This window comes from Nylanderia fulva, unplaced genomic scaffold, assembly GCF_048542155.1.
Source record: "Nylanderia fulva isolate GAGA-0341 unplaced genomic scaffold, ASM4854215v1 Scaffold22, whole genome shotgun sequence".
Classification (NCBI taxonomy): domain Eukaryota; kingdom Metazoa; phylum Arthropoda; class Insecta; order Hymenoptera; family Formicidae; genus Nylanderia; species Nylanderia fulva.
This window is the reverse complement of record NW_028190285.1, coordinates 3,133,674-3,159,811: the sequence shown is the minus strand read 5'-3', so window position 1 is coordinate 3,159,811 and position 26,138 is coordinate 3,133,674. Positions and strand designations below refer to the sequence as shown.

Genomic DNA, 26,138 nt, shown 5'->3' with positions numbered 1-26,138 from the left:
CAATATAGTAGCTACTTTTAGAAAAAATACTTTAAAATAATGAAAAGCAGGATGTATAAAATAATTGAATTGTTATTTCTAATAATTACGAAACAAATTAAATTGAATATAATAATTTTTCAAGGATTGATGAGGAGGATAAGATTATCTCTGATATTTCATGTACAAAAATTATTATACTAATGTATCATATATTAATAAATAAAAAAAAAGAAAAAAAATATTGAACGCATAAAAAACAAATCAAATGTAAAATGCATAATTATGATGATTAATGAATTATACTTGTCTTTGCAGAGAGACGATAATAATAACATAAATTATAAATTTTGTTTCGTAAGTAGCATACAGTATATTATGATTCACATAATTAGATCTTTCCAAGATTTCAGAAAACAGATTAGTATCTCATTATCACTTATACATTAATATTGCTACGTATATATCCTGTACATATCGCAATTAAAATATAAAACTAAAAAAATTATAATAAATTTCGACAAAAAAACTATAACATAATCTATATATAACTAGAAAATAAATGTAAATTTGCATACAAGATTGCTTGCACATATATATTCCCTATATAACTTATATATATCTTTAAAATATATACATATTTATAAATATGATAACATGGAAATTAATAATTATAAGATTTCGTAGCAATCTTTAAAGGTAATAATTATTTCTTTATCTTAATTAGAGTCCAGATATATTTTGTCCGATGCTTTTCGACTGATCTAAATATAATTCGGAATGCTCAATAAAAGTGCGTTTCAAGATCTATCATCATGATATTTGTAATTTAATGCATTAATTGTAAAAAGATCCTTTATGCAATCGCAATTGATATCAGAAAATTGTTTTCTATGATAAAATTATTAACAAGTTATTATAAATTAATGAGTATGTAAACTACATTATCATTCAGAGACAAGTATAATATCATTAATTATCTTATTATAGAAAATAATTTTCTGATATAGTTATATTTATTAAAAGATCGATATATCACAGAGCTTGTCGTTATTTTAATTATTCCATTTTGTAATTAGATTGTTTTTTCACTCTTTTTCAATTCAAATTATACATATTCAGATCGTCGAAAAGTCGAACAATAAAAAGAGAAAATGAAATAATATGTTTGATTTAAAGCATTGCCGAAATACTTTACATACTATTACACATATATTAATATATTATATCAGAAAACTTCTCAAGCTCATTATAGAAAGCCACTGAATAAATAAAATTATACCATTTGTGTTTACAATCGCATTATTGTTCATAGCGTTTATCATAAAAACTAATATTCATATGAAGAGAATTATTTAAAATTGCCAAATTCATCAAAATTAAAATTTAATAGCAAAAGAACAAATTTACTTAATGATAGCAATTGAACCGCAAAAAGTTCGACGGTCAGATCGAAATTTAACCGAGGAAGGGGAAGGGCGGATAAGGCACTGGCGCTGGATAATAACCTGGATACGCCGGTACCGTTGGCTGTACTGGCACTGTGTTAGTGATGTAGGTGGTGAGTTCCGTGGGTACGACTCTCGTGGAGAAGAGGGTGGTGTAAGCAGTCTTAGCACCGAAAGTGAGTTTTAACACCCGAGAATCGGATATGGTCGCAAGGGTCTGAGTGACCAGTGGCGCGCTCGTCACCGTGAATTGTGGCTGCTGCGGGAACAGCGGTACTTGTGGCACCTGCGGCTGCAGTACCGGGCTCAGGGTGGACGTGCCGTATTCGTAAGAGGTCCTGGAGGAAGCAGAAATGCGCAAAATATATATAAGATAATAAATGTATATAATTAACGCGTATAATTTTATTAAATACATTTTATACCAACCTAGGTACAGTGCTAATTGGCCTGGACAACGTCGAATAAATGGTATTTCCCGCGCTCACTACGGGAATCACATGCGATTCATACATCGTCTCTAGGACGACCACCGGCCTAGATGTGGTGATGACTTGGGGTTGCGGCTGACCAAAATATTTTAGCAGGGCCAACTGTTGAGCTTGCTCCGGAGTAAGCTGAGGTTCGGCGTTGCTGCTGGTCGCAACGTCGCTCTTGACCTTGGACGGTGTTGTGGACTTGAAGATATCTAGATCGGAATCGGGATCGTTGCTAGGCGCCACCACTCTTTTGGGTACATCTTCGTCATCGCGATCGTCATCGCCAAAGTCGAGCTCGAGATGCAGTTCGCTACCGGCCTCGTCGAGCTTCGAGTTGAACTCGTTCAGCGTCTTGCTCGGGATGAATTGGTAGATCTCCATCGGCGGTAGCGTCTTCGTCGCCGTCACCACTCGAGCGATGTTGTACGTTTGCACCAAGGTCAAGCGAGTGGTGCTGTTGCCGCCATAGATCACCGGTAACATGTGCGTCTTCAGCAACGTCTGCGTCGTCGAGAACGTTTCCGTAAGCGTCTCTAACGGCGGCGTCGCCTGGCTGGCATCCAAGGAAATTGCTGGTAGCGTCGCAACGGATGAATCGAGCGGCAGAGTCGATTCGTAGGCGGCCGCCGTGTTCGCTAGGATATTCTCTGTAAGCGGTTCGGTGGGTGAGATGGTACTAGTCGGTTCGGCCGTCGCGAAGGTCTTCTTGATGGTAGAAGTTACTGTGATGTAGCGGGTGTTCCGGAGCGTTCCCACCTAGACAGAGAATATTTTAGTTATTGCGGTAATAAGGAAATACAAACGCATACTTTGCTGATGTATAACTTTCTAGCTAATTTCGAGCAAAAAATTTAACAAATTAAATACCAATTTTCGGCATAGTATACTTTATATTTATTTAGAATAAGATTCTTTTTTAATTTTTTGCTCAGATAAATATATATCAAGATAGAATCGAGAGAGCGCACCTGGAAAGAGTACGGCGACTTTATAGTGGCGATTTCGAAATACACGTTGTCGAGATCCGCCGCGGTGGAGATTTCCACGTTGAGTGTCTCCATCGGGAGGATCTGCTCTGCGACGTGCTGCTGCTGATCCAGTTGCACACTGACGCTGGCTACATCTTCGCTCTCGCTGGGATCTAACTCGTCTTCTACGAAGGACAACTCCTTCCTCTGGGCGACGTTGATGCCGCCGGACGAGATCGCCGCGTTGCTCGTCGTCGCCGTCGTCTTGCTCTGTTCGTCCGCGATTACCACGAAGGACTCCGACGTGTTCGGCTCGGTCGTCGTAGACGTTCGCAGATCCTCGTCGTCCGCTTGCTTGCGAATCATAATCCTCGGCTTCGGCGTGGTCTTGTACGACCAACGACCTTGCGTTCTCGGTAGCTTCACCTTCGGCACCGGCAGGCTGACCGTCGGTGATGGCTGCTGGTCGTTGCCCTTCGACTTGGTTGATTGCTTCGAGAATGAGCTGGGAGACTGATTGTTTGGTCGGAAACCGCTGCGACGACGACTGATCGACGCCTCTGTGGTGCTGGTGGTAGTTATAGGACGATTCCTGAAGAGAAGTGAGTTTTTTTATTGGAAATTGAATCAATAATCGTGATGAAATATAGGTTTCGTAAAATATAATAAATTTTTAATTAATTCTTCTCTTCTGATCTAGTTATTCTCTCATAAGACACTTACTTATAATTTGGACGCGTCGTCGTCGCGCGATTTTTCGCGGTCCTCGTTTGTTGTTGCGGTTCGTTATTCTCGTAGTCATCGGGAATCTTATTTCGGAATTTGGGCCTGACGGGCTGATTGCTGGAGATTGAGTGTCTTCGTGTCGTTCGCACTGGGGTACCTAATTCGATAAATCAAGCATCTCAAATTAATTTTTTCACTACTGTAAAGAATAGAAAATTTTTCAAGTAATATTGGAAAATATCACAAATATTATTAAAAATAAAAAATTAACACACGAAGAATCTTTTGTGTCGTAAATTAATAAGACAACTAAAGCTTCTGATAAATATTTATCATTAATCATCATGTAAATATTAATTAGATTATTATCTTGAAACTAAAATAAATTAAGGCCGATAAAATTAATAGAAAGAGTAAAATATTGAAAGTCATTTGTGTCTAAAAATTCAAACATTTATTTATGAGAAAATCTTATTAAACATAAAACAACTATATAATTTATATATTTTGTAAAATTTATTTTAAACTATGTGTATACATATATTAAACAGACAGATATAAGATATTCATTAAAATTAATTAAAATTCCAGCTGAAATACTCACCCGAGGGTCCATTGAAGAGAGCTTCTAAAGGCAGCGAGGACTCTTCCTGCTGCTGGTGGGCAGGAGTGGGCTCCAGCTGAGGCTTGAACTTGCCATGCTGCGGACCTATGGTCTTCAGGATGCGATTCGTGCTGGTCGGATGAATCTTGTCTTCGATCACTGGCACGTACGGTTCCGTCAGGATTCTGGACGAGCTCTGCAACACCTGGGCGTATTTGCCGTTGATGTAGGTGCCGATTACGCTGGTCTCATGTACGGTGGTGAGACCATCCTTCACGACAGTGCCACCCAGCTTGGTCACCAAACCAGTCGGGTTCTCCTTATCCCTTCGGGCAGTGGCTCGTGGTTTGTGATGAGCCTTCGACGAGGGTCGCAAGTTGATCAACTACAAAAATCAAAATTACTAATGAAACATGGTTGATTATCGTGAGATTATATTGGGATTATATACAAAAGTTTTTAAAGATATAATTCATATAAAAAATTTTAATTTGATAAAAAATACATTTTTTAAATTTTACTACAAAAGACACTAAAAAAAAAAAGAAAAAAGATATGATAAAAGTTATGAATATAGGAAAATATTTAGATTATAATTATATGCGGAAAATAATTATAGTACAATAATTATAGGATAATTAATCTCCAAATTTTCAATAAAACTGAGAAAATAAATAAATATTAAATTATATAAATAAAAAAGATTCATTGTGTAATATTTATTACTTCAATGTTATATTAATGACAATATATTCAGTATTTTTCGACAAAAAAGAAATATATCATATCTAGAGTGTCGATTTTAGGTTTTCCAATTTTTGAGATATTTTTCGACGCATGTTTTTATGGAAATCATAGTTGGAAAAACAAGGCGCGTTCGTCGTGCTTCGCGAGTGAAACCGATTTATCGGTGCGATCCGATCCGGACTTTCACACCGATCTAAAACTTACGGAGGGGAGTAAAGGTAAGCTGGAAAGGATCGGCTAGGAAATCGATTACGGCACGCGGAAAATTACGCCAACGCAATTATTCCGAACAATTTTGTGGCGGTTTCGCGAGAGTTATCGTGAAAGTTGTTTATAAAATGTAAGCAATTGCGCAATATTATGAGAAAAACTACGAATAATTTTATTCCACGACTGTTTTTCCATTACGCGCTGGCTGGATAACCCATTTTCCATCGTTCGATTAAAACGATTTACAACATTTCACTGAACTCGTTTTAGCACCTGTAATGATTGTTCGTTAACTACGTGGTCCGGTTTGGCGATAATCAGAGATATAGAAACCAGATCCTCGATTTTCGTATCGCGGGTTTCGTTCACGGACGAAGATCAATGTCGCTTTTATAAACTGGATATTTGAATTTCCTGGTTTGTGTAAATTAATTGCAAATTTCGCGAACGCAAAACTGAATTCCAACAGAGCCAATATCACGTTTTCAATCTTGAATCATAACTTCAATATGTTTTCTATAAACTTGGACATTATATTATGTGTGAAATATATATCATAAAATTCATAAAAATATCTTTCTAAAAATTTTATTTTGTACATAATGCAATTATAAAATTTTAATTATTAAATATATGACAATTATTTTATGTAAGAAATGTAATTATTGTGACATTTATAAAAAGAATAAAGAATTTTATATATACTATATGTATATGAATTATAAGTGTACAAAAAATATATTAAATATTTTATTGCACAATAAAAGTTGACAGTAGCTCTTTTAGAATTAAATAAATTTATAGCGAGAATTTCCGATGAGTCTACTGGACAATTTATAGAAGAATGACTAATGCAATTAAATATCACTTTGTGTTTAAAATATCATTGATAATTTGGAAAGAAGTATTGTATATATTTATATAAAAAATATTATATATATATATATATATATATATATATATTATATATTAAATAATACAATATATATATATATATATATATTACACCAGGATCTAATTTTTTTTCTTTGCTTATCCTATAGAGAAAGTAGAGCTGAGATATTGATCGATCTAGTTTTAAGATATCAAAAAAGTCGAGAAAGCCATTCAAAAACATAAATTATAAATGATTACAATAAGGAATAGAATTTATGAAAAATTAATACAAAATAAGATAGAAGATAGTGTAAATGATGAAACAATTACATACTATGAAACATGTTTCTAGAGCGGAAAAATAATAGTATTGTGATTTCTTCGAATGTTACGTTTTACTTACCCTGTAGGTTTCATCGATCACTTCCGTTGGCTGTTTCGAGAGAAAATCGTATTCCGGTTCGGCGAGATTATTTTTCACACCTGGAGTTTCATCCTTGGCACGTACCTCAACGACTGACGACAATACTGGTGTCTTCGTTGTTGCCTGTTTATTTGAAACAATTCTGCTTAATATTTACTTTTTTATTCATGTGTACAAAATGCCTTTATTACATTACATATATAGATACATCTTATTTTGTTAATTATTAATTTGATTAATTCTAATATTATTCCATTATTCGGAAAAAGAAATTATTAGATCAGTAGAATCATTTAATTTCTCTCCAAGAATCAAACTGTTATAAATCAGAATTATATGTGTGCAATTTATAATTACAATTTTAATATATAATTATAATATATAATTTATAATTATATTATACGTAAAAATTATTTGAAAATTATTTCTCACACATATATAATTAAATTTAAAGAGACTAGCAACATATGAAGAATAAATTTCATACACAAATTAGTCGAAAAATGAGATGTTACTGTAATAATGAACAATGTTACATATATCCGCTATATAGCGATATATCATTCTAATTTACCTGACTCTTTGTCGTTTTCATTGCAGCATTCTCGGACGGGTTCACCACGTTCTGCTCGACCACGGAATTTACGACAATTTTTGTACCCTTTATCTGCTTCTTCGTCTCACCATCCTGTGTTTCGACCTTGTGAGTCTTGCTGGGCTGGATGTCGGGGACATTCTTCTTGTGCTGCTGTTCCGTTGGCTTCGTGTGAATCGGTGGCGTGGAGGATGTGGACTTCTTACCGGAGTCTCCTTCTGAAAACAAACGACGCATTTGCATACTCGAAGACTGCGTCGAGAATAAAAATCGCGATTCCGCGAGGAGCCTCAAGGATCGGAAAAATGGGAGTAAAAGTGCGCTTCTTGACAGCCAATTTGTGCTGAACATTCTTTGCTAAATTTATCCTTTAGAAGAAATGAAAATGAAAATGTATAAGATGTGAAAACATATTTTTTCTCGAGTCAATATTAATCAAGATGATTTAAATTTAATTAGATTTTTCAATTGCTATACATCTTATTATTTTATTTTATTTTAATTATACTGGTCGAAGAGTATGCAATATTATTTTGTTTTATTTGATTTTAATTTTAATATCGATAAAATAAGATTTGGATTAACTGTGTTGCTTGCTATGACTTCTGTCATAATTATTTGACAACACCTTCAAAATATTTCTTTGCATTTGGAGAAAAAGAAATCACTATACTATACATTGTGTAAGTAGTTTAAAAAGTCAAGGAGAGGTGATGACAGGAGAGTCATAACAAGTGAACAATGGGCATCATTCCGTACGTGGACGACGATATGCAAAAGAGATTGGTCCCTGATACCTCGCCAAGGTCCACCTTGTGAGTGTACGTATTCTTCAGCGTTTCAAGGTCTCCTCGAATAATCGGACTTACCGTGACTGAGCACAGCGTAACAAAAAGGTGTCGATTGCGTTTAGAAAGTAATTCTTGGCATTATTTTCAAATTCACATGACACTTCATGGCTGGGGTCATTTGCGAATCCTCTTGTTGATGATTGCGCAACACAGCTTTCGCGATATTCTCATACTTAAAGACATCAACAAAGCTCTTTACTGAATGGTGATTGATAAACATGACACGAATGACACGAACATTTTTATATTGAATGTAATTATGCTTATAAATAGATACAAATAATAATTTCTTTAGTAATCACTCGCACTTTGAAAAGAAGAAAATTTGATATGAAATTATATTGATAGTTTTGACAGAGAGAGAATTTAAGAAATCTGATATAATTGTTGAGACGCGTGTAATAATTAAATTTAAGATTCGAACCTCTTGAAAAATAATCACTCGTACTTTGAAAGGAAGAAAATTTGATATGGAATTATATTGATAGTTTTGACAGAGAGAGAATTTGAGAAATCTGATATAATTGTTGAGATGCGTGTAATAATTAAATTAAAAATTCGAGCCTCTTGAAAAATTCTTACCTGGGGGAGCGCTTTGAGGACTAAAGACCATCACCGTATTGCCGATTGTTGTGGTGAAATCCAGAAATCCGTAGACTGTCTGCGTGATGAAATCATTATTCGTGGCTGGTTCGATCGTTGCGGCTGGGTCCACCGAATAACTCTCGAAAACTTGTGCACCAGACACTGCAACTGTACAATCGCGATCTCACAAAATCCTCTATTTTATCTTTATATTTAGATATAATTTCATAACAGAGAAATCGCGAGTTATAGAAATAAATATAAATAAAATAAATAAAATAATATAAAGATATGAAGAAAAATATATTGCAAAAGAATTGGTTGATTTATTCCAGAGAAAATTTTCAACTATATTAATAACTATAACTATATTAATAACTATATTTATAACTATATTAATAACTATATTATTAACTATATTTATAACTCAATAAAATTGATAAAATTGTTAAATCTTTTTTATCGATAAAATCTGTTCGCGACGTAGTTGGTAAAAGATTTCTAGCTAGAATAAATATTAAGACGAAGAAATTTTTTATCTAAAATTCTGCATTTATTAGCAATGACATCATTTAACTTACCATACGCTAAAGCTACAGCAAACACGAAGTATCTCGATGTCATTGCGCTCAATCTGATCTCATCATATAAAATCTCGGAATCTGAAAGTATAAATAAGAAATTTAAAAAATATACAAAAATTATGTTGTTATATACACTATCTTGTGTGATAATCTTGCATCTGATAGAGTTTAATTTACATGTAACAGCCATTACTCAACTTTTTTTCATGTTATGTGTGTAGTACGAATATATACATATAATATTACGTATTTATAATTTTTAATGCGTCGAATAAATAAATAAATAAATAAATAAAAATATAACAAATATAAAAATATAAAAGAAGAAGAAACAATGCAAAAAATATTTTATGATATTATTAGTCCGTGTAATAACTTGATTTATGAAATTGTCATATTTGTCGCACAGTATAAAGTAATTTTTTTCTACGATCGTGGGAGAATCGAGCGACGATTCTCAGACGATTACGCAATTATTGCAGTTGTACGTGCAGTCTGCCACTTATAGCTGTATCTGCTCGAATGAATAAAAACCGCGTGTTGCATCAAACGCGCGAATGTGACAAATTACTGTGTTATTTCATGAAGCACCGTTACTTCCTTTCTCCCCTAACAATTAACAATCATGTAAAGAAATATTCTGCTTCATTAAAGATGTCTTGTCTATACTATCCGCGCTTGTCTTCCGATGAGAATTGCTAATTATCTGTCTCCTATAATTATCTATGTATCTCCTACGTGAGAGAATCATTCTCGGATTTACATAGTTACATCTCGATTTCTCTACGAAGCAAATATTCAAATAATAAAAAAAAACATCGTACATTTTACCCGGATCCGGATATTTTATGATATCCAATAGAAATAGCTATATAATAGCGTAATCTCTTGGAAAAGTAATTTCCACGCGTTTTCCACGAGCGAAATGTTGACTTTATCCTTGAACGTTTTCACATCCACTCGCGATACACGAGCGTTGTAAATCATTGTTAATCATTTTTCTACAGATAGATATATGCTGAATGATTTTTATTTGAAAAAATCTAAAGAAGAAAATTAAATCTTTAAAAAAGATAAATTATAGAATTACAAAAAAGATACTAATTATAGTATCTTTTAATTGTTTGATTTTTCCTACGGTGTTAATCATTTGTATGAGAGAGAGGGGGATTTATTATCATTCATAAAGCATTGACATTGTCAATCAACTCTGATTCATTGCAATTCAATGCCGACAAGTGAGAAGGACAAAAGGAGCGATACGGTTTCACGATACGCGTGAAGTAATCAAGTGTCGCAAGTTAAAAAAAAATTCTTTCTCGCTCGATCTCTATCTGTCTGAGCATGAAACATTGTGAGACACGAGCTCGCTCGGGAAACATCCCGTGTGTGAGGCAAACTCAACAAGACATAACGTTAACACAATCGCGTAGAGCTGAAATCGTTGCGTAATCGAGTGGGTGGGTTGTCCGTAATTGCTTAGCTCGGGACAATAGAAAAAGCCGCCTTCGGTGAAAGAATAAGAGAGACGGAGAGAGACGCAGAGGGAAAAGCTATGACTGGAATCTATAATTGCAGATCGAATATCGCGCATAGTAGCGCGAGTTTCTCCAGTATTCCCGAGAGTACGTCGCGTGCCGTTTCAATGTGCGTCTTTACTACTGTCAGTCACTACCCGGACTTTCCTTTAATCGCATAGCTTCCTAGAACAAGTTGAGCAATTTTAGATTTGACAAAAATGTTGAAACACAACGCTATTTACTTTCTGCAATTAGGCTTCGAATTCAAATCCTATTAAAATAAATTAATATATTATTATTTAATATCCAAAAATATTATGCTACACTAATAATCATTTTTATTTCATTAAACAATAGTTTATCATTGTTTAAAACATGTCAACCCTGATATTTAATAAAAATGTTGAAAAAGAATGCTATTTCTGTAATTAAGCTTTGAATTAAAATTCTATTAAAATAAAGCTCGAAATTAATTGAGGAACATGATTTTATCATTGATTTTTTCCACTGAGATTCGGTCCGCGAATTTTCCTTCAATCGCAGCTTCCTACGACTTGAGAAATTTTATATTTAACAGAGTTGGCAGAAAACTTGTTTAGTTTTATAAACAAGCAAAAAATATATTGATTATTATTTAATATCCAAAAATATTCTGCTAAAATAATACTCATTTTTATTTTATTAAACAATAGTTTAAAATTGTTTAAAACACGCTAACTCTGATATTTAATGAAAATGTCGAAAAAGAATGCTACTTCTGTAATTAGGCTTTAAATCAAAATTCTATTAAAATAATCGAAATTAATCGAAGAACATGATTTTATCGTTGACTTTTTCTACTGAGCCTCAATTCGCCGGACTTCTCTTTAATCGTAGCTTCTTAGAGCAACTTGAGAAATTTTATATTTAACAAAAATGCCCCCAAAAAATACTATTTCTGTAATTAAGCATGGAATTAAAATAATATTAAAATAAAACTCAAAATTAATCGAGGAACATGGTTTTATCATTGACTTTTTCTACTGAGGCTCAATTCGCCGGACTTCCCTTTAATCGCAACTTTTTTAAACAACTTGAGAAATTTTATATTTAACAAAAATATCGAAAAAAGATACTATTTTTGTAATTAGGCTCGAAATTAAAACCCTATTAAAATAAAACTCGAAATTAAGGAACACGATTTTATCATTGACTTTTTCCGAAGCTCAGTTCGTCAAAAAAGTTTCTTCAATTCTAATCTTATTAATAATTTATATATATTTTTATTTATATTAGAATTATTCAAATCCTCTTAATTTAGCTGAAGTAGGAGATGCAGAATTGCAACCGAGAAATCGGAATATAAAGATAAGCAGCGCAGCATCGCGGAATCTGCTCCTTTCACCCGTATTCTCTCACGACTAATCTACGGTGAGTCGTATAATGATTGCGAGCTGTAACTGAAAAGAGCACGAACACACGACTCTTCTATCCTGAGGTACTTTTCTAATGATAGGATACGCGGTGCATTACAGCATTATGAGGAATATGGATGAGAGTTCGCGGATTATTGCACAATCTGTCGATCGGCGAACTAACTTCTCATTACGGGATTAATCGATATTAATCTGCCTTCGTGGTATTTATATATTGAAAGCGTAAAGAAAAAATTGTAAATAGCGGTATAAACAAAAATAAAATGACAAATGTGTAGAAAGTTTTTCTTTACTTGAAAAAGAAGAAAGAATAAAGATATAATATTGATGCAGAGCAATCAAATTTCTGTCTTTCAGAAAAAGTCGAAAGTGACGTTGATATTAAATGTTTGTTTGACTAATAAAACTAATTAATAATATAATGTTAACAACATTATAAAATATTAATATTGTTATTAGCGGATGAGAGATAAATTAATAATATAATTCTATATTGTTCTGTATCTTTCTCTGTTATCTGTGAATATTAATGGAAAAATTTGGTGTGGATGTTTTCAACTACGAATGAAAATAACAAAGGCTAAGACAATTAAAGCGGTCAAAAATAATTAGCGCAGAAATTCAAGGTGTACAAGATAATGATAATAAATCATTTCTCGAATCAAGCGCGAAGGTAAAAAGGAGTGGCCCTATTCTTTCGTTCTATTCTCCTATCATATACACACGTATATATTTATCATATACAAACACATATATGCGCATACAAAGTAATGACCTGAAAAAAATGCTATGCTGCAACACGTATTAAATCTCGCTCAAGCGTTCTAGTGAACTCTTTTCTGCGCATGCAATTCGTTTTTGTTGCGTTTTCTTGCAGAAAAAATAGAATATACATACTGTATATTAAAAATAATATGTATATCTAATCACACGTTTATGTTTATTTTGTGCAGCATATAATTATGCAAATTGTAATATTAGAGTAAAATATCCAAGTAATATTTTACTTTAATTTATCTAATTAAATTGATGAAGAAATTGTAAATTATTGGAAATACGTAGGAATAAAGCAGACTCGAAGCAAGTGGATGCAGAATATGTATGTATGTTCGCGATCAGAAAGCGAAGATCCGTTTTACTTGGTCGAGTTTCGGATCATGCGTCGTAAAAGTCGCGAAGTCTCCGTTTTCGGCGAAAATTCCTCACCGAATCAGCCAAAACGATGCGTTGAGAAACTGACTAACTTTATTACGTCCGTGAGAGTAAATTTCATGGTCAAGGGTAATGATCAAGCGATAGCGCGTCTCGAGAGAGATATGCTAAAAACCGGTCATCAACGACACGATTCCCGCTCGATCTCTCAAGATCACGGTCAGTTTCGAGAGACCATCAACCGCATCCCGAAGATTCAACTGCCCACGCATCTTTACGGTTTCATTTTCGATTTTACTTTTCCCTGTGTGTTCATTGATACAGCTTCGTTGCTCCTCGCATCCTTCGATTGTTCTTCGACTTACTTTAGACTTTGTTTGTGATGAAAAAAGGTTTCGTCATTTCATCTTTTCTCTTTCACACCATTTTCTCATGACCAGTATTTTTTTAGAATTAATTGATACACAGAGATTGAGAATTTTCTCTTAGAATTGATGAGACAATATAATATTGGAAGAATTTTATTAGTTTCTCTGATTAATTTACTACAAGAAAAAATATTAATATCTACGCAAGATAGATTTAAAATATGTTCGATTAATTTTATTATGTACATATTAATATTCTTTATTGTGGTAAATATTAAACTTTAGACTTTGTTTGTGATGAAAAAAGGTTTTGTCATTTCATCTTTTCTCTTTCACACCATTTTCTCATGACCAGTATTTTTTAGAATTAATTGATACACAGAGATTGAGAATTTTCTCTTAGAATTGATGAGACAATATAATATTGGAAGAATTTTATTAGTTTCTCTGATTAATTTACTACAAGAAAAAATATTAATATCTACGCAAGATAGATTTAAAATATGTTCGATTAATTTTATTATGTACATATTAATATTCTTTATTGTGGTAAATATTAATCAGAGAAACTCATAAAATTCTTCCAATACCATATTGTCTCACGATTATCACAATTTTCAAGATAAATTCTACGAAAAAATTCCCTCCGTACATTTTTTGATAAGTATCTATTTTTAATTTACGATAAGGAATTTTTATTTCCGATAAATAATCAATATACATATAGAATATCAATGTTAAATATATTAAAAAAAAATAGTTCCTTAAAAAATAAGATCTTAGCTTATACAATATATAAATTACAGAATTAATATATAAAAATAATAAGACAACAAATTTTCTATCTATGTTAATTTATTTAATATTAGTCCTATTTGCGCAATGTCATGCATTTCAAAATCAAAAGAGAGTGGAAACTTTTCGTCGTTGATATATCATGGTACTTTAGTCGATTCGTCATAGTGTGTAAAGTGTTCTCTTCGCTTTCGGACGGCTCTTTTCGTTTATCATTCAAACGACGACGTATGCTAATTAAGTAGTATCCGTTCAATCATTTCTCCTCTTTTGGAGACACCATCGTGCGGTCATTGAACGATAATGTTGAAAGCAGAGGTGTTTCAGGTTCCCAAAAAATGCAAAAAAATCATCGATAACGCTTAATATAAGCAACGTTGAAGAACATTAGCATATTCGCGTCTTCAAAGTCTTCAAACGCATAATGTATTCTTGAACATCATAGATTACATCCGCATATTTGTTCATTTGAATCCGCATAATGGCCATGAACTTCGTAAGTCTGCGAATGACATGATAATAATTTTCTGCCAAGCTAGAATTTTCTGTTACATCGCATTAAAGATAAAATAAATTGAATTCATTAAAATAATTGAATTAAATTTGAAGAAGTTGAAAAAAATCTACACAAAGAGAATTTTGTCACAGAATTTACCCAGAAAATCATGGTAATCGTGGGACAATATAGTATTGGAAGAATTTTATAAGAATTTCTCTGATTAATATTTATCACAAATAAAAATATTAATATGTGCATAGTAAATTTTACTATGTATGTACATAATAAAATTAATCAAATATTTTATATCTTATTGTGGTAGATATAAATACTTTTTATTTTGTGGTGAATATTAATCAGAGAAATTCTTATAAAAGTAGTCCAATATTGTCGCACGATTACCATGCTTTTTAGAGTAAATCTTAAGAGAAAATTCTCTCTGTGTAGATTTTTGTGTCTGCTAGAACTAAGAGAATAATGAAGTTAAACTGAAAGATGATAAAATTTGCGGCTTAGATGTCTTTGACGGGGACATCTCCACGTGGTGATTAAGTTTCCAAAGTGGATGGTAATTTCTACGCGAAATTTACGTACGTCTGACGCAAGCTAGGCACAATCTACTTGTGCACGCGTCTCCTGAGGCAATCCTAGGCAAGCCTAATCACAATCTAGCGGTTAGGCGAACTCTGAGAATTCTCGGGAAAGCACTTTCCCAGCAGCATGTGACTTTATCACCCTCTTCTTTTTCTTTTTCCTCTTTTCCGTCAGATGAAAAAGGTTAAACTTGCATTTTAAATAAATATCATTTTTCCTAGGAATAAAAAATGCTGTGCTGATATATTAATTTACCTGTTTATATTCTCTCGAATTATATACAGTCAAGCTCCTTTGTCAACGTTTCTTCGTTACATCCAGCCGTGAATTTTTTTCTTTCCTTCGAGGGGTAGATATATCCATCGCGATAAATCGTCGACAATTGAATCATAAGATTCTCATTTCGCTTGGAATACAATTAAAGTTAAATAAAGGACAAGATTTCACATTGTGTGTTCTCAGAGTCGCGATGACAAATGGTGAACGTTGACCCTAACTTCTTCGCATATCTGGCAAGGGATCACGGTCGTTCGCGAGGTTTCGCTGGTTTTATTGCAGCGACTTTTCGCCTCTCAAAAATACCTGAGGATATTTTTATAATCGGACATCCCGCATCGCGCGACCTTCCGTCTGATTCCAGCTGCGAGATAAAGGAATCCAGAGCCCTTCTCTCTACAAGATCTATGGTTCGTGTCTGCGGTTGTTAATTCATCGCCTGTTAATTTATTCTATACAATCCCCGCCTTCTATTATCTTCTTGATCGACTCTTTAGGTCTCGAAGCTCGATGAGTGTTTCTTGAGTTGCAGCAAGATATTAATCGTATTATTTATATAACTGATGGAAGTACTGAATTATTAACAAATCATTATTTAATATATGTGCATTTAAAAAATAAAAAATTATCAATTATTCCAAATGACTATTGAATACTTTAATAAATTGTAATACGTAATTGTGATATACTTACTAAATAAAGATAATGAAATTCGGATACTATTACTCAAAGGAAACATTAAAATTCGCTAACGAGCTGTGTGTTGCAAGTTAACACCTTTCTTGCCGCTGAAGTCTAATTCGCCCGATATTCGCTTTGGAAATTTGCCGAGTTCACCGCAAAACCGCGTCGAATTGAATTCCGTCATTAGATTGCCGCACTTGCGAAACCTGTAAGAATCGTTCGCGAGAAAGAGAACGCGAAGCTTCGGCAGCTAAGCTGGTTTTACATCGGCTCCCTCGCTTGCATATTGGACTGGCAAACGGGAACGAGTTTATTTTTGCAGATGACACAAAGTGCTTAAAGGCATTATGCGAAGCCTTGAAACACGATTTTATGTCTCTGGTTTTGGTTGTTCGTTTATCGTTTATTTTATTGCAACGGAAGGAGTATCGCGAGTCTTTCACCTTTGAAATGACCGATACAGTTGTTCACCAAGCTATGAAAATTCTTCAGCAAAGTGGTATTTTTTTTAACAAATGAAAAAGTCAATATAAATAATATATATTATTTTGTATAAATGTTAAATAATAATAAAAAATATTTCTTTAATAAAATAAATCTATTAAAATATATTTCTACCTCTAATCATATAATTTAGTTTGAATTCAATTTAAATTCACGACTCTGCAAGTTTTATACGCGGAGAGAATTTTCTCTTAGAATTTACCCTGAAAATTATGATAATCGTAATGAGACATATTTTATATCTTATTGTGGTAGATATTAATATTTTTATTGTGGTAAATACTTAATATTAATCAGAGAAACTCTTATAAAATTCTTCCAATATCTTGATGATTTTCAGGGTACATTCTAAAAGAAAATTCTCTTTGTGTAGGAATACCGATATTAATTTTACTTGTGTATACGAAAATATTTCCAGAAGCAAAATAATTATAATAATAAAGCTTTTTCTTGCGTATACATGACTGCATATAGAATGTTTAAAATTATATTAGATTCTCCAGCAATTAATATCTTTCTTCAACCAAAGGTCTCAATTTATTGAAATTTTTCATCAATTAAAGAATAAGTTTCGTTATTTATTTTCCATGAAATTTAGTTCATTAGGGCAGGATATCTCGTAAGATGATATGATGGTTCGATAAAAAAAAGAAAAAAAAACCGATAGAAATATACATATATGTATATGTATCGGGGTAATACAGTAAAGTTGCGGTTTAGCAACACAGGGTATATAAGATTTCCGTAATTTATGGCAAGCGCAGCGTTATTTCTTTTGATTGCTTCCTGATCGCGCAGAATGCGCAACCTGATCGACCCAGATTTCTTTTTCTTCTCAGCCCGCGGATCTAAAGCGGATCCACGACGAGATACGGGAAGAACAAAGTCGGCAGGGTCGGAAGCGGAAGCAGCCGATTTCACACGGAAGCGCGTGTATTCTATGCGCGAATTTATTTTACTTTCCATCCAGTGTAAGTGGATACGTAACATAATGTACGCGCATATAAAATGCACTTGCACGCTCCGGTTCCTATGCGCGAGATCATCGCGCTAGAAATGCACTCGCCGCAATCCACTAATCACACTTATATACTGTCTAAAAGTTTCATTTTTTTGCAATGAAAGAACTCTATTCAGCGGTATTAACTGTAAGATTATAAGTTACCTATATTTAATAATAATTAATTATAATTTCTCAGAATTACACATGAAAGATTTAGAGTCATATAAATTATAAGAATCTTCTTCTCACATGGAAAAGAAATTAGCAACTATAGCTAAATTTTAGCTGTTCCTATATCATATACCTTTTTAGCTATGATAATTAGGTACTATTTTTTAGCTGTTGAAATTTAGGCATAATAACTAAATTTCATGTGTATAGGGACAGCTAAAGTTTAGCTATAGTACCTAATTTTTTTGTGTAGCTTTGAAAATTCTTATAAATTATAATCGTATAATTTATGTGACTTTAAATCTTATTTCATGTGTAATTCTGAGAAATTATAATTAATGTAAGGACATAAAATTTAGTTATGGTAGTTAATTTTTTTCCGTGGCAAAAGCTATTAATATTATAGAGCTACACACAACTACAAATTATATAAAAAAAATATGAATCTATAACTATAAATTATATAAGTTTTTCACTCTCTCTTCTCTTACAAAATTTCATATATAATAAATTAAAATTAGAATAGTATGCATATCAATGCATATCATTTTAATTTGATTTGCATTAATATATATTATAGAAGATATAAAAAAATGTCTAATTTACAATAAAATAACGTCATCAGATTATATATGATGAAAGAATTCCCCCAGAAAGGGGAAAGAATTTAGTGTGTGCAGCATGAAATATTATATTATCTCTGAAAAAAGGGAGTATTTCAGCGCGCTTCTGATCAATATAAGCTAATGCTATTAATTATAACAATCAGTTATAATTAATGAAAAAAAGTCTCAACTCTAAATATATAAAATTCCAGATTGCGTTCAGGGTTAATGAAATTGCGAAATTACTCTGTTCTATAATTATGCCCTTCGCGCCAATCATACGGTACATTAACACGATTACGTTAAACCGTGAGGCTGCGGCAAAAGTGTATCAAAGTGCGAGCAAAACGAGAGCAGTGAACGTGCTTTTGCATATATGTTGCTGGTCACGCGTGGACCAACCATATAAAATCACGAGCGGACAAGCGGTTGCACGTGTCAGATCAGAATTATCCGGGGTCTCGTCGCACGTGACCGGGGACCTCGCTTAGAAAGCAAGCCTAGGGTTTCTCACAGGAATGCTCATTTAGCAATCACTCTACTCGTTGGCCCCGAAACGGGCGTCGCGATCGAGTAAGCGCGAGTTGAAAGAACGAAGCCGGGAATAACTACGAACCGCCAAGTATATTTGAAACTTTTTCTAGAACGTCGGCTTAAAATTTCATCCACAAGCTATGCATTGCAATCTATCGTCGCTTGTCACGTTTAAAAATAATTTATTAATAATAATTAACGGCTCTGTATATTCTATATAATTTATGTATACTTCTATATGTATTTTTATGAATAATTTATTGTACATACACAATTTATTAAATTTTATATTATCGTAATATATGTAATTTTATACACGGAGAATTTACTTTTAGAATTTACCCTGAAAATCATGGTAATCGTGGGACAAGTGGGTATTGGAAGAATTTTATAAGAGTTTTCTCTGATTAATATTTACAATATTAATATCTACTACAATAAGATATTAATATTTTTTATTGTAGTAAATATGAATCAGAGAAACTCTTATAAAATTCTTCTAATATTGTCTCACGAGTTACCATGATTTTCAATGTAAATTCTAAGAGAAAATTATCTCTGCGTATAAACTTTTGTTTAGTAAATTCATATGAAAATAATTTAAACTATATTTAGAAAAAAATGTAAAATGTGTTGCTTAGAAGATCTGTAAATATTTCATTATAGAATTATTATTATTATTAATAAATAATATATTTATCATTGTTTATCATATATAGTCATTACTATCAGCAATCATCATATTCGTACTTTAGAAATTTTGATTAAATTATGATAATTAAATAATTTAGACAAATTAATTTTGAAATATTCTTTTATGTAAGAGAAAGCTTTTTCATTTTTTCTTTAATAGTGATTTAGTTTGAAACTTATTACTAATCAAGTTATTTCATGTAGAGAAATTTATGAAAGATTGTGAATGAAATTTTTTTGTATGTAGGTATATCAAATGTGAAAGAAATTTATTCTGAAGTATACTTCCGAGTGACTCTCTTTTTTTTAAAGAATACCTCATGTACCGAGCACGTAATGTAACGCAATAATATAAGCAATATCCCAATTATACAAGCAGAAGTCAGTACAAGGATGCCGTAGGGAACGTATAGACGATGCAAACAGTTATACACTTTCACTTGAATCTCGTTCAGCTTTACAACTAAGATATACAGGGTGTTCGTGTGGTCTTTTGTCGAGGTCATATCTCGAAAAATTATGCACGAAAGATGACAGCAAACTTTTTTGATTTTAATTATAACAATAAATAAAATAATAATTAATATGTACAAAAATTAATCGATCCTTCGAGTGCAATTCCTGACAATCTTTGATGCCAGATCATTTAACATTCGTTTGAATGTTGTTTTAAATATTAGAAGATATTAAATATAATTTAATATTCATTTATATCCTATATAGCATGCATATCCATAAAACGTTCAGAAAATATCACAAAGATAGCTTATCACTTAAAAATATTTTCGAGATATCTTCTGCGAATGTCTTTGGATATGCATGCTATATGGGATGTATAATAGAAAAAAATATTGTAATGTAATTGCAAAAATATTGGAATATAATTGCATTTTAGTCTCTTACAATTAGATTAGTTTATCTTTGTAATGTATAATACTTAATTTTTCAATCAAGTTAGGATCAGTTAGTCAATTAATTTGGGATTTTTTCTTTCCTCCCTGTAATGGCAATTAAAGATTAATACGATTGACAATCATTAAAGGTCAAAAACGACTCTCGAAATTTTGCTTCGGGTGATTTTGTTGCCGGCAACAAGATAATTCATCGTTATGCACATCGCAGCGTTGGATGCAACTGAATTCCCAGGCGTATCGTGAGACAAGGATGACATTCACTCGTCTATTTACGATGCGCAAAGAGTTTATAAATGATATTTCTAAGATACGCGTGTCTCGTACAATTTTTTCACGTCGTTAATTTTTTTAATTAATAAAGTAAAACTAAATTTTAAGAATTACGCGTTTCAGGATATCGTATAAAATAGGTAATATCTTTTTTATAAGTTTCTCTCACCTTTTATGTTGTATTGGATCTTTCTTAATTAATTTTAAATTAATCACATGTACAAGATTGGATATTCATAGAACAGTTATCAATATTATAAAGTTAATGAATATTGAATTGTGTTTTATAATTGAAATTTTATATGAAAAAAATCTATTTTTACTGTGATTCTTTTGAACATTTAGAATTAAAAAAATTAAGCCACAAAAACGCGCAAAATATCCCTTTCTTAAACCGAGATCATTAGGTTTGAGAAAATCGAAACACAAGTTTGAATTAATTTCATTGGATTCTTAAAAAAGTGGGCTAGACCACACTATTGCGTGGATGCCCTCAATTTCATCGAAAGTTTTTATGAAACGCTAGAAATTCGTTTCAATCTTTCTCTTGCAACTGGATTCAAATCAAAAGAATTCGTCGCATCATCTCTCTTCCTGTAAATTATAAGCGCAGATACGGACGAACATTCTCTCGCGAAGTTGCGCTTTCTCTCGTGTTCAACCTATATGAAAGTGACACGATTCCTTACTCATTGATTGCTCTGATCGTTTGTTTGTTTTTAAACATCTCTTATGAATCAGAAGATACAAAATGTATATATGTACATATAGAATAATAAAATAAAATCAAAACTATACTTTTTAATTCTGAGTAATTAATGATAAAAGTTCTTCCATATAAAATATTATATTATGATAAATTAAAAAAATAAATAGAATTAATGTTACGATTTAGTCCTAAAAAATTTAATAAATAAAACACGAAAAACGTGCACTTTTTAATCCTGCATCATAAAAATAATTATGAATTATTATATAAAACTATTATAATATTTTCATTGAATATTCATTCTAGGGCTCTTCCCATAAACTTTGAATTAAATTAATTACATTTATTCTAATTTCCTGATTTTTTTATAGACGTAACTAGAGAAATAAAGAATTATTTCAGTGTTAATTTCATTAGCTAAAATTAATATTGATGAGAGGACAGTCGAAAATATAAAACTTTTCATTTTAAATTTAGTAGATTAAAAAAAAAATATTGTAAAACAAATATTTCTATAAATATATAAATTAAATCGATATCTTTATGAGAGAACATAAACTAATTAAATTTCCATAAATCATAAAAGAGAAAATAAAACATTGGAAAGTAAGCATGTGCTCTTATTAAAAATCAAAATACTATTACTTATATATTTCGAGCTAAACACGTAGATTTAAAAAATGACAGCAGAAAAATTTTTGACACTTATGCTGTCACGTGGGGCAGGATTGACAGGAACTGACATCAAGGAATATCCGTTTATTCTGTACGTACCGGATCGCGCGGAACGGGGTGATTATCCCGGGTTTGCGTGATTTAGGGATGCTGACAACTCACTGACAACTCGCGGTGCACGGCACTCGACATGCCAGCTCCCAGCTCACCTCGGACTGACTGTACGGGCCCGAAGACCTGGGACCACCGTTGCGGGCCCCCGCGATCGTTGCTTGCTTTCACTTGGTGAGTACCGCAAGCGGTACCGCCGCGTGAATCGCCGATCGCTGATAAAAGACACGGATTCGATGCGGCTTAATGCGCGCTGCTACTCGCGCGATGCTTTGTACAAGATTCATGTTTCTCATGAATCAAGTTTATATATATATATATATATATGTGTAGTAATGTTGTTCAGTTATGTCATAGATATTATATATGTATATTATATATATTTAATTATATGTAACATTCAAGTACTCTTGATATTTTCTTGATATTTCCTATGGGATTTCTGACATTTTATCGCTAAAAATAGTTCTCGATATTTCGTAATAATTTTGTACTTTAATATTGACATCTAACAGTCGAGATACCGAAATCATTTTAGAGAGAACGTCGTAATATCTATACAATTCTTTTTTGTATTATAAAAATGTTACATGTTACATATGATTATTGCATTATTATAGAGCACACACAATCGTGTATGCTGATATTTCATTGCTAAAAATATAATTCTCGATATTCGCGTAATAATTTTGTATTTTAATATTAACGTTAATAGTTGAGATACCGAGAAATTATTTCTATTATTTTAGAGAGAACGTCGTAATATCTTCTACACAATTCTTTTTTTTGTATTATAAAAATAGTACATATTATTATTGCATTATTATAGAGCATACACAATCGATGATTACTATGACATGTTGTAAGATGTGAAAATCTCCCATACGATTATATCGCGAGATTGAGAAGAATTGCGAATTTATTTTAAGAAGAAACTTTTCTTACTTTTATATGATGAGATATGATTACACGCAATCCGCATGTTACGTTTTAATGCAACGTGTATATATACATTTAAGCTTTTCGTTAAAAAAAAAAAATATATATATATAGGTATATATATAAAGTGCAATATTACGCGCAATGCAGTAAAAAAGTCGATATAGAAAACAAAATATAGATAAAAATAGAGAGAAATATTATCGTAAAAAAATTGTTTAAATATAAAATATTTAAAAAACCTTTAACATGAATCCTCATCTTCGGTAGGAACGTCTTCACGGTGTTGTTTCGGATTCCATCGACGCCAAAGTAATTCTCTAACTGTGAATTCGGAAAGTATTTCAGGACTAGTCGTACTAATATCCTGAGGCACCGATGATGGCCATAAAACTTGTGCGAAGAGTATCTCCTGTTGACCAAATAGTAATCAATTAGAAAATGTTTAAGAAAAATGATATGTGTGTGACTGTTTATTTATATCTCTAAATACTTTTTAAATGAATATGCAATTGCTTATACCTTGGCAGCGGTTTCGGAGAGCCTTTCCAATCCAAACAAACTGTTCCATGTAGATCTCATGGAAAGAGGATCTATTATTAAGGAGTCTGCATCTGCTACTTCGACTATGACAATATAAGAAGCGTGAAAGAAAGGTGGTCCTTCTTTATACAGCACTGAAAAATTAGATAGCTCAGAGGAAAAAAATATTTTATATATATATATATATATATATATATATATGTGTATATGTATAAAAGTATATATGAATAAAAATCTTTTGAAAAAAAAATATTTGTAAAAATATTTATAACTAATTAAAATATTTTATTAATACCTCTCTAATATAAAATAATTAAAGTTCTTTTATAAGACAAAAATTAAAAAAAGCAACAAGATAACATTATACATATATGATATTTTTAAGTATAGAAAAAGTAAAATATTTAAAAACATTTTCAAAAAATACTTAAACAATGAATACTAACAAAAGTCGCCGCCGTATTTCAGGCCAGGTTTGACCACCCATCCTTTACTCCTATAATAATGATAAACCACATATTTCTGTAAAAAATCTGGTTTCTCCTTGCAAAAGTATAACCATGCACTATTAATGTCCAATAGACTGCCGTCAAAGTGAATCACTTGAAGGCAACCCAATCCAAAGAGGAGGAAAAAAGTCTCCTCGAAAGTAAGATGTAGAGCTTCTCGAATCGGAAAACCTTCGTTTTCGATTCTTGGCTTAATATCTTTCAAATAATTATCGGTATCCGAATCGCTGTCCGGCAAAACCAACAGCTTTCCATGTTGATTATCGTCCTCATTCGCACAATCGCTTTTGAAATCGTAATAGTTTAATTCACAAAGTTCTTCCTCTTCTTTTTTCTCTTCTGAGTTTTTATTATCGTGAGTTTTTGGCGAATTCTTTATATTGTCAGATTCTTGATTATTAACAATAACACAAACGTCATCTTCCTCTGCAGAATCAAGAACAACCTCATCAATTTCTATGTCATCTTTGACTTCATTTATTTCTTTATTTTCATTGCAATTCAGTGGAATTTCAATAATATCTCCAATATTTTCTTCCTTGCTATTCGAGATATTTTCTTCTTCACATTGAGCACTTGTTTTAGCATCTTCAATATCACAGATTTTCACTGCAATTTATTGATATATATCTTTTATACCTTCATTTTATTGTATACTGTTTATATTATATAATTTATTGTATTTAATTTACAATGGTTTTGACTGAAAAAATGTAATATGTAGCGCACCTTCATAATTGGAAGAGGTAGAATTCAACTCCTTGACTTCATTCAGCCATTCTTGCCTATGAAGCCACTGTCTGTTTCGAACTACTGGAGGTGTTCCATATCTTGCTTTACCAAAAGATGGATAGCTGCGCGATAATGATCCTTTACTAAAAAATCCCTGTAGATAGAAATTATTTATTCTTCATACACATTGCTACTTATATAAAAAATTAAATTTAAAACTTGTTCTCACCATAGAATGCACTGCACTGATTTCTTTTGGTTCGATTATGCATGATCCCACATCTGTGAGATGTGCTGTATACACTGGCCATTCTTGAGTTTCATCCAATGGAATGGGAAATGGAAATTGTGATTTCAATTTTGTTCTTTTTTTCTTCTTTGGTTCTCGTAAATTCATGCTTGTGCTGTTTTAGCTATATAAACAAGAGTATAAAATTTAGTATACATTTGTTACAACTTCTAAATATCTCGAGTAAATCCTAAAAATTTTGATCAGTGTTTTATTGATTCTTATTAACAATTCATATTCAAATTAAGTTTGAATTAAAAATCAAGATTATAGTTGTTGATAACTAATTTGAAATTGATAAATAAAATATAATCTTAAAATACTAACAAAATTAATCAAAAATTATTCAAATATATATAATTTTTACACCAAACATATATGTAATTAATTATAATTTTTCTCATATACAGAGATAAGATACTTAACCTATAAAAATAGAAAATAAAACTTACACAATACTGTTACACAGTATTCCTCTTACATAAATTAAAAATATATTTTAGACACAACATAGAACAGAAATGTTCTCTATATAAAAATTGGTTTATATTATTTATC

At 31.9% G+C, this 26,138-nt stretch overlaps 2 protein-coding genes across 4 annotated transcripts; both read right to left on the bottom strand.

The window, feature by feature from the left end:
• Positions 1-327: 327 nt before the first annotated feature.
• Positions 328-23,810, bottom strand: LOC114928743 (uncharacterized). Of its 3 annotated transcripts, none has more exons than XM_029300070.2 (10): positions 23,750-23,810; positions 9,074-9,154; positions 8,490-8,660; positions 7,036-7,274; positions 6,441-6,584; positions 4,205-4,589; positions 3,598-3,757; positions 2,875-3,466; positions 1,857-2,662; positions 328-1,765 (listed from the first exon to the last, which is right to left on the bottom strand). In XM_029300070.2, the coding sequence occupies exons 1-10, from the start codon at positions 23,766-23,768 to the stop codon at positions 1,438-1,440; spliced, it is 2,925 nt and encodes a 974-aa protein (XP_029155903.1). In that variant the 5' UTR covers positions 23,769-23,810; the 3' UTR covers positions 328-1,437. The 3 variants fall into 3 exon arrangements, with proteins under 3 accessions (XP_029155903.1, XP_029155904.1, XP_085339052.1); XM_029300071.2 differs by lacking the exon at positions 23,750-23,810 and adding an exon at positions 22,557-22,619; XM_085482926.1 differs by lacking the exon at positions 9,074-9,154 and having other exon boundaries at positions 23,750-23,798.
• On the bottom strand, positions 23,752-25,688 carry Tsen2 (tRNA splicing endonuclease subunit 2). The gene is made up of 5 exons (XM_029300076.2): positions 25,521-25,688; positions 25,289-25,445; positions 24,497-25,168; positions 24,030-24,184; positions 23,752-23,919 (listed from the first exon to the last, which is right to left on the bottom strand). Exons 1-5 carry the CDS (start codon positions 25,686-25,688, stop codon positions 23,752-23,754), a joined length of 1,320 nt encoding a protein of 439 aa, XP_029155909.2.
• Positions 25,689-26,138: the final 450 nt, after the last annotated feature.